General features: G+C 48.8%; 1 protein-coding gene across 2 annotated transcripts in view; it reads left to right on the top strand.

Annotated features, from left to right (window-relative positions):
* Window positions 1-10,000, top strand: part of LOC133138476 (solute carrier family 12 member 5-like) — a 105,687-nt gene that overhangs the window by 87,352 nt on the left and 8,335 nt on the right. For both annotated transcript variants that reach the window (XM_061257266.1, XM_061257265.1), the window contains exons 11-19: window positions 883-940; window positions 2,321-2,495; window positions 3,201-3,319; window positions 4,092-4,190; window positions 4,967-5,086; window positions 6,420-6,524; window positions 7,477-7,645; window positions 8,446-8,641; window positions 9,737-9,906. In XM_061257266.1, coding sequence (XP_061113250.1) covers window positions 883-940; window positions 2,321-2,495; window positions 3,201-3,319; window positions 4,092-4,190; window positions 4,967-5,086; window positions 6,420-6,524; window positions 7,477-7,645; window positions 8,446-8,641; window positions 9,737-9,906 — 1,211 coding nt within the window. The remainder of the gene's footprint in view (window positions 1-882; window positions 941-2,320; window positions 2,496-3,200; window positions 3,320-4,091; window positions 4,191-4,966; window positions 5,087-6,419; window positions 6,525-7,476; window positions 7,646-8,445; window positions 8,642-9,736; window positions 9,907-10,000) is intronic.

The raw sequence follows: 10,000 nt of genomic DNA, 5'->3' as shown, positions 1-10,000 counted from the left end.
CAGGTCGCCAGTCCAACGCAGGGCACACACACACCATTTACTCACACACTCATACCTACGGGCAATTTAGACTCTCCAATCAACCTAACCTGCATGTCTTTGGACTGTGGGAGGAAACCGGAGTACCCGGAGGAAACCCACGCAGACACGGGGAGAACATGCACAATACATTACATTACATTACATTACACAACATCACATCACATTACCGCCAATCAATTAGGCTAAATTACAGCTTTGGTACAAATAAAAGCCTGCTCACACTTGACTGTAAGGTTCTGTAAATTGTCAATAACTAATGAAGTTGTTAGCATGAATTAATGATGTACAAATACATTAACAGAGCTGTACAGGTTAACTTTTCCGTAGTAGTGAGTTAACAGCTACATTAGTTCCGACCAATTTATGGAACCTCACTGGAAAGTGTGACCAAAAGCCCAACCATTACCCAGGGAGCTTGGTGGGGGTTATGGTCGCCCTCGTGTTTCGTGTTTGTCAAAGACGACTCCTGTCAATCAATCTGGCGTAACTTTCCATTACATCACGGTCATTTATCCAGAGCAACATTCAATAAAGGGCAAATCCAGAACCCACGTACAATAAAGTGCAAATCAGTCAATCAATCAATCAGTCAGTCAACTTTTTCCAACCTGCAATTCAGTGGTCACAGTGCGCAGAGACATGTTTTCCAGAGAGATAAACAGAAACTCCGTACAGAAGAGTACTACATCGGTTCATCTCAGTGAGATAGTGTCAGCCTACGATATGGGCCTACTCTTTCCATGAGTCACAAAGCCTCACACACCAACCGGGAGGCCCTAACATGGAGGCGCGCTGTGTTCTGCTGGTTCCCGTCTCTCTGTTTGCCTTGACCGGCCGCAGACATGTCCAGCGTCATCCTGTTTGGAGCCTGCATCGAGGGAGTGGTCCTGAGAGACAAGTAAGACACGACATGAGCCAATTCCCTTTCCGCTCACTGATTGTGTGAACTTTACTGTGTGAAATGTACCGGCGTAAACATGCGTGATGATGTTTTGTGTGTCGTATATTCCACACAATTTGTTAAGTGTGTTTCTTATAAAGTGTGACCGACATAAAGTGTTCATTAATTCATTACACCGCGTTACGGTCGCTTAGCGCACGCTGTCATACAGAGCGACAGAGCGAGGTGAACATCGGTGTTCTCTCAGGAATACAAAATGCTATTTCACCAAGAAGGCACAGAGGCCCATTAACAATATTTATTTTTTATATATTTGTACTTTTAATAGAAAGGTGCTCAATAAATACAAGTGTGTTATTATTACATTATTACATTATTGGCATTTGGCAGACGCTCTTATCCAGAGCGACATACAGTTGATTAGACTAAGCAGGAGACAATCCTCCCCTGGAGCAATGCAGGGTTAAGGGCCTTGCTCAAGGGCCCAACGGCTGTGCGGATCTTATTGTGGCTACACCGGGATTAGAACCACCGACCTTGCTCATGATTGATGATCAATAACCATAATGTTAACAAAAAACTACAACTAAATTTGCATCAAAGAAAGTAGGACTAGCCAGACCGTACACATCTATAACAGGGGCGCGCAGAGAAAGACAGAGAAAAATAAAGGTTATTTAGAGAGGGTCATGAGGTGAGTCTACGGTCTGCCAGGACGTTTGAGTGTTGGGCAGGGCACACTTTATCCTTTATTTATCCCGTCGGCTCTGAGAAAGCACAGAAAGTAAATCTGTTGGGAAAATGATGAATCGGTTGAGAATGAACACTCCTCCCAGTGAGCACCGCGCAGTGAGAATGTATGAGAGTGTAAATACGGTCTGAAGTTCATCGCTCTGCGGCTTGAAGGTCAGAATAAGCCGTGCGGGGCACTGTGTGTCGACATGGCATAAAGAGGGCGAGCAGGTTGGGTGTGTGTGTGTGTGTGTGTATGTGTGTGTGTGTGTGTGTGTGCGTGTGTGTGTGTGTGTGTGCGTGCGTGCGTGTGTACGTGTGTGCGTGCGTGCGTGTTGACTCTGCGCTCTCAGTAATATGGGTACAGTGGTGGTACATTTTTGTTCCTCGAGGGATACATTTCCCTAATGTACCTTGAAAGGTACAGGTAGCACAGTTCTTTCAGTAAAAATAAGTACCTTTTACAAACAAAAAAGGAACAAATGTATTACTAGGCCAATGGCAAGGGGTACAATTGTATGCAGGGTACCACTGCAGTGACAAGCTTTTGTACCCTTTCTCCACTTCTTGTTCTTTTATTTCTGAGAGTGTACAGGAGAGTGTATTTCAGAGTCCTAAGACGGCGGTGCTTTCCCCCGGCTGCAGGTTCGGGGAGGGGGTGAACGGGAACCTGGTGATTGGCACGCTGGCCTGGCCCTCCCCCTGGGTCATCGTGATTGGCTCGTTCTTCTCCACCTGCGGGGCGGGGCTACAGAGCCTGACGGGGGCGCCACGTCTCCTCCAGGCCATCTCCCGCGATGGCATCATCCCCTTCCTCAGAGTGAGTGTGTGTGTGTGTGTGTGTGTGTGTGTGTGTGTGTGTGTGTGTGTGTGTGTGAGAGAGAGTGAGAGAGAGAGTGTGAGTGTGAGTGTGAGTGTGAGTGTGTGAGTGTGTGAGTGTGTGAGTGTGTGAGTGTGTGAGTGTGTGAGTGTGTGAGTGTGTGAGTGTGTGAGTGTGTGAGTGTGAGAGTGAGAGTGAGAGTGTGAGTGTGAGTGTGAGTGTGAGTGTGAGTGTGAGTGAGAGTGAGAGTGAGAGTGAGAGTGAGAGTGAGAGTGAGAGTGAGAGTGAGAGTGAGAGTGAGAGTGAGAGTGAGAGTGAGAGTGTGAGTAAGTGCGTGAGAGAGAGTGTGTGTGTGCGTGTGTGTATGAGAGAGTGTGTGTGTGCGTGTGTGTATGAGAGAGTGTATGCGTCTGTGGGTGTGAGAGAGTGTGTGTGTGTGTGTGCATCTGTGTGTGATAGAGAGAGTTCATGAGTGAGAGTGTGTCTGTGTGTGTGTGATAGAGAGAGTTCATGAGTGAGAGTGTGTCTGTGTGTGTGATAGAGAGAGTTCATGAGCGAGAGCGTGTCTGTGTGTGCCCCATTCGTGTGTGTGTCCCATAACAATCTGTCCGTCTGTCTCCTTTCAGCCTCTGTACAGGTTTTGAGAGGTAGTGTGAGGTGTGGGTGAGGTGTGGGGTTTCACAAGCCTGTTTCTGTCCTGTACAGGTGTTTGGTCACGGGAAGGCCAACGGTGAGCCCACCTGGGCCCTGCTGCTCACAGCCTGTATCTGTGAGACGGGCATCCTCATCGCCTCACTGGACGCCGTGGCCCCCATCCTCTCCATGTGAGCCCCGCCCGCCCCCTCCCCCCCCCCCCCCCCCCCACTCCCACCCCCACCCTGACTGAACCCCCAAACTTAGAGCTCCACAGTTTGCAGGAGATGTAAAAAAAAAAAAGAAGATTAAGCCATTCAATAAATCCGCGAATCAATCATATTCAAATTCTTCCACAGTCAACGCCCGATAACCAATGATTTCATATTCTCTTTTGTGTATAAATATTCAATCAAGAGCAGTCACTGTTGGTCAGAATATAAAATAGAGGACAATTTATTTGTCACTGTAATGGACTTTGAGTGAGTGCTGTGCCCTGAGTTATTGTCATTGTGTTTATTCTTTATCGTGTGCATTGTCACTTTGAGTGTTTTATATACAATAGTTTTACCAACGCATTCATAACTAATACAAAAAAGTGAAAGAACACTACAGTAAAACAGGTTCAAACAGGTTTTTTATTCTGCCATTTTATGTTGCTAGGTTACAAGTTTACGCTATAGCTGATACAATTAGTCAACTGAACGTAAACGTAGCCGTTTCGTTTTCCTTAACCAGTTAGGAGTGACTTATCGTGAGATAAGTCACTCCTGCCTGTAATGCCTGTAAGCCAATGAAACTGCAAGGTTGAAACTTAAGAGTTCATAGTGTAACGTGTAATATGTATTTTATTGCTGTATTGGTGTCTGGGCTCTGTGCTGTTTGAAATGACTGCTTCAGTCTGTTGGATGATTCGGGGAGTCGTTGAGGCGGGACTGACGATGCTCGCTGTGCCGTTTGCAGGTTCTTCTTGATGTGCTACATGTTCGTCAACCTGGCCTGCGCCCTGCAGACCCTGCTCCGCACCCCCAACTGGAGGCCCCGCTTCAAGTTCTACCACTGGTGGGTCGCCCCGGCGACGGCACGGAAAACCCCAAGCTCCCGCCCCCCGAGTGATCCCCCAAAGTCTCTCTATTCAGCTACATCACACTTATTTAGCTGATGCTGACTTGACTTAGACTAAGCAGGGGCCAGTCCCTCCTGGAGCAATGTGGGGTTCAGGGCCCTGCTCAGGGGCCCAACGGCTGCACTGATCTTATCGTGGCCACACCAGGGCTTGAACCGACACCCTTCCAGGCCCCAGTCAACCACCTTAAACACTTGGTTATAGACTGCCCCCTAACTTTTTAGTGAGCTTCATTCTATTCTATCTTCTGTGGGAGATTTCGAGGTGTCAAGGCAACTGCCTTGGGTTTGAGAAGCCTTAGAGATAGGACAGTCGTTGAAGGGGTCTCTCCATGGCTTATCCTCTTAAGACGTTGTTCCAGAGCAGGTCCAGGTTCAAGTACAGACCATGCCAGTGCTGACAGTGGGCAGTAGGCCCACAGTTGAGTTGGCTCATCAGGCTGGAGTTTCATTGCTCTCCAGTGACCCCTGCTGGTCAATCAGATACTCACAGTCTGTTTGCTAAATGAAAAATCTTCCTCCAGCTCGTGTCTGTGTGAGCTTGACTCGAGGGCCGTGGTCTGAATTAAAGCATCACATCATTTGGAGGATCATGCTGCCTTCCCATTGGCTATGGGTTCTGTAACCTGAGCACAGCTATTTGTAATTAGCCTTTCCTCAGAAAGAGAGATTGACTGGTGAAGGAGTGACCTCTGACCTTTGACCTCTCACAGGGCGCTCTCCTTCCTGGGCATGAGCCTGTGTCTGTCCCTGATGTTCATCTGCTCCTGGTACTACGCCATCATCGCCATGGTGATCGCAAGCTGCATCTACAAGTACATTGAGTTCTGTGGGTAAGTGCTTTCTGTGACCTCGCTGACCTGCCCCATTGCCCTGCTAAAGGGTGAGTGTTTTCCTGATAAGAGGCCATTGACGGTACAGTGGCATACTGAGAAGCATTGCATGCTGGGAGACATTGCCATGGCACATGTCAATTGAGAGTGCCTCGAATTCTCCTGCCTTCTTTAGTCTGGTGATCATTCAAAATATGTATGGTTTTATTTGTCAGTCTTCAGCATCACTTCCAACCCCAGCAAAGTTTTAACTCTGGTTCTGTGGAGTATATATTGAGGATGAGATGTGGAGTTATTCCGACTGAAAAGCATAGGCAATATCATCTTGCAGCCATGGCTGTGGAAGCCGTTTTTGTGTAGTGCCAAGGTGCTCAGAATCCCTTTACGCTGTGAGTGTGTTGGTGACGGTGGTGTTGGTGAAGATGGTGTTGGTGAAGATGGTGTTGGTGACCGTAGTGTTGGTGACGGTGGTGTTGGTGATGATAGTGTTGGTGACAGTGGTGTTGGTGACAGTAGTGTTGGTGACAGTGGTGTTGGTGAAGATGGTGTTGGTGACGGTGGTGTTGGTGAAGATGGTGTTGGTGACGGTGGTGTTGGTGAAGATGGTGTTGGTGACGTTGGTGTTGGTGAAGATGGTGTTGGTGACAGTAGTGTTGGTGACAGTGGTGTTGGTGAAGATGGTGTTGGTGACGGTGGTGTTGGTGAAGATGGTGTTGGTGACGGTGGTGTTGGTGAAGATGGTGTTGGTGAAGATGGTGTTGGTGACGTTGGTGTTGGTGAAGATGGTGTTGGTGACAGTAGTGTTGGTGACAGTGGTGTTGGTGAAGATGGTGTTGGTGACGGTGGTGTTGGTGAAGATGGTGTTGGTGACGGTGGTGTTGGTGAAGATGGTGTTGGTGACGGTGGTGTTGGTGAAGATGGTGTTGGTGAAGATGGTGTTGGTGACGTTGGTGTTGGTGAAGATGGTGTTGGTGACAGTAGTGTTGGTGACAGTGGTGTTGGTGAAGATGGTGTTGGTGACGGTGGTGTTGGTGAAGATGGTGTTGGTGACGGTGGTGTTGGTGAAGATGGTGTTGGTGACAGTGGTGTTGGTGACGGTGGTGTTGTTGTGTCACAGGAGGAAAATGAGTCAGGTGAGTGGGGTGATTGTGTTGAGTGTGTTGGTGTTGGTGAAGGTGGTGTTGGTGACGGTGGTGTTGTTGTGTCGCAGGACGGAGAATGAGTCAGGTGAGTGGGGTGATTGTGTTGTGTCTGTTGGTGATGGTGGTGTTGGTGTTGGTGGTGGTGGTGTTGGTGTTGGTAGTGTTGGTGATGGTGGTCTCGTCTGTCGCAGGGCGGAGAAGGAGTGGGGAGACGGGATCCGGGGCCTGTCCCTCAGCGCTGCCCGATTCGCCCTCATGAGGCTGGAGGAGGGACCGCCACACACCAAGAACTGGAGGTACACACACACACACTCACACAGGCACACACACACACATACACACTCACACAGGCACACACACACACACACACACACACACACACACACTCACACTCACACTCACACACTCACACTCACACTCACACACACACACACACACTCACACACACACTCTCACACACACACACACACACACTCACACACACTCACACACACTCACACACACACTCTCACACACACACACACACACACACACACACACTCACACACACTCGCACACCCTTACACAGGCTCATCAGGTCCGTGTGCTCCTCACAGAATCAGGTCCCCACTTTAGAATGCATGAAGTCCCTCCCGGCTCCTCACTGTGACAAGTGTTTAATAATGTATTCAGCGAATCCCACAACATCATTCGCTGCGTCTGTGTGTGTGCCTCTGTGTCTGAGGAAGTCATTTTTAATTCAAGTCGCTGACCCTGATTCGCAGTCCAAGGGCGTCTGTGGGGTAAACTATTTTTACACAACTTTGGAGAACTGGTCTCTCTCTCTGCCTTCTTTCTGAATCCTGATTCAACCTGCAGCTGCAGTAACTGCAGCATTTATCTTCCCTATATCTTTATTACTTATCATCTTTATTTTTTACATACATACTCTGACCAATGACATCATTCAGTGTTGCTGTTGCAATTGTACAATAAAGCATTGTACATGCATACTACATTAATTTGGGTTGTTAATCATTTTAAAAGTTGTAAAGGAGGCCGGCTGTCTTTAACACCCTCAGTTTTAGAACATGAGTTGGATTATTAACGGTATACAAATCATCGGCAGGTAAAAAAGCTGCAGTACTGTGATGCACTTTTTATCAGCTTTCTTTATCCCTCCATCTCTCCCCCTTTCTCCCTTCCATCCCTCTCTCCCCCTCTCTCTATCCCTCTCTCTCTCTTTCCCTCCCTCCCTCCCTCTCTCAGACCCCAGTTGCTGGTGCTGGTCAGTGTTGACGGTGAGCAGAATGTGGAACAGCCCCGCCTCCTGTCTTTGACCAATCAGCTGAAGGCAGGGAAGGGTCTGACCATCGTGGGGACGTCGCTGCAGGGCACCTTCCTTAGCAACGGCCCTGAGGCCCAGTGTGCCGAGCAGGTCTGTACCCCACACTATATTTACCCCAACCTATACCCCACACTATATTTACCCCAACCTATACCCCACACTATATTCACCCCAACCTATACCCCACACTATATTCACCCCAACCTATACCCCACACTATATTTACCCCAACCTATACCCCACACTATATTTACCCCAACCTATACCCCACACTATATTTACCCCAACCTATACCCCACACTATATTCACCCCAACCTATACCCCACACTATATTTACACCCCAAATCACTTCTCCTTCAGCCCTGCTTAAAGTGCAGAATTCATCAGCCCACAGCCCTGCTTAAAGTCCAGTTATAATCAAAACAAAGCCCTGTTTAAAGTACAATTATAATCTACAGTACCACAGCCCAGTATAAAGTCCAAATTTAATCTAACTTCCCTTGTGCTTAAAACCCAAAGTTAGATTTACCATGGCCACGCTTAAAGTCTCGTTATAATCTACCTACAGCCCTGTTTAAAGTCCAGTTATAATCTACCTACAGCCCTGCTTAAAGTCCAGTTATAATCTACCCACCATCAAGTCCATTTATAATCCCACCACTCTGTTTAAAGCCAAGGTTCAATTTAACATAAACATACTTAAACTTACGTGCTTAACACCAAGATTCAGTCTAGTCACTGCCATAGCTATCTGAATCTTAGGTACACGTCACTGATTTTCAGGGGGGTATATCACAAAGTAGAATTACTGAGTTAGATGGTTTAAATTTGCCAATTCTTTCACAAAACTTGGCAGTAACCTCATAATAATCTCCCCGTTCTCCTGCAGTCTCTGAAGAAGCTGATGGAAACGGAGAAGGTGAAGGGGTTCTGCCAGGCGGTGATCTCCTCTAACCTGCGCGACGCCACGTCCCACCTGATCCAGACCGGCGGCCTGGGGGGGCTGAGGCACAACACCGTGCTGCTGGGCTGGCCCCGCCCCTGGAAACAGACCAACGACCAGCAGGCCCTGCACAACTTCATCGGTACGTCTGTGTGTGTATGTGTGTGTGTGTGTGTGTGGGCAGGGTTATAGTGTGTGTGTGTGTGTGTGTGGGCAGGGTTATAGTGTGGGCAGGGTTACTGTGTGTGTGTGTGTGTGTGTGTGTGTGGGCAGGGTTACTGTGTGTGTGTGTGTGTGTGTGTGGGCAGGGTTATAGTGTGTGTGTGTGGGCAGGGTTACTGTGTGTGTGTGTGTGTGTGTGTGTGGGCAGGGTTACTGTGTGTGTATGTGGGCAGGGTTACTGTGTGTGTGTGTGTGTGTGTGTGTGTGTGTGTGTGTGTGGGGGCAGGGTTATAGTGTGTGTGTGTGTGTGTGTGTGGGGGGGCAGGGTTATAGTGTGTGTGTGTGTGTGTGTGGGCAGGGTTACTGTGTGTGTGTGTGTGTGTGTGGACAGGGTTATAGTGTGTGTGTGTGTGTGTGTGTGGGCAGGGCTATAATGTGTGTGTGTGTGTGGGCAGGGTTACTGTGTGTGTGTGTGTGTGTGTGTGTGGGCAGGGTTATAGTGTGTGTGTGTGTGTGTGTGTGTGTGGGCAGGGTTACTGTGTGTGTGTGTGTGTGTGTGTGTGTGTGTGGGCAGGGTTACTGTGCGTGCGTGCGTGCGTGTGTGTGTGTGTGTGTGTGTGTGTGGGCAGGGTTATAATGTGTGTGTGTGTGTGTGTGTGTGTGTGTGTGTGTGTGTGTGTGTGTGTGTGTGTGTGTGTGTGTGTGGACAGGGTTATAGTGTGTGTGTGTGGGCAGGGCTATAATGTGTGTGTGTGGGCAGGGTTACTGTGTGTGTGTGTGGGCAGGGTTATAGTGTGTGTGTGTGTGTGTGTGTGAGAGAGAGAGTATTTGGCACGGGACATCTTGTAGCCTCGTGTTTAAGGTACATGACTGGGACCTGGAAGGTGATTCAAGCCCCAGTGTAGCCACAGTGAAATCAGCACAGCTGTTGGGCGAAGTGTGTGTTTATGTGTGAACAGGGTTACAGTGTGTCTGTGTGTGTGTGTGTGTATGTGTGAGAGCAGGGTTACAGTGTGTGTGTGTGTGTGTGTGTGAGTGTGAGCAGGGTTACAGTGTGTGTGTATCTGCTCTGCAGAGGTGGTGAGAGAGACCACAGCAGCTCGTCTGGCACTCCTGGTGCCTAAGAACATCTCGGCGTACCCCTCCAACGGCGAGCGCTTCACCGAGGGACACATCGACGTCTGGTGGATTGTCCACGATGGAGGCATGCTCATGCTCCTGCCCTTCCTGCTGTGCCAACACAAGGTACACCCGAATACAGAGCTATGGGGTACGCCCAAATACAGAGCCATGGAGTACGCCCTGAACACAGACCCATGGGGTACGCCCTGAACACAGA

This window comes from Conger conger, chromosome 10, assembly GCF_963514075.1.
Source record: "Conger conger chromosome 10, fConCon1.1, whole genome shotgun sequence".
Classification (NCBI taxonomy): Eukaryota; Metazoa; Chordata; class Actinopteri; order Anguilliformes; family Congridae; genus Conger; species Conger conger.
Note: the sequence above shows the minus strand (reverse complement) of the source record. Positions and strands in the feature narration are given on the sequence as shown.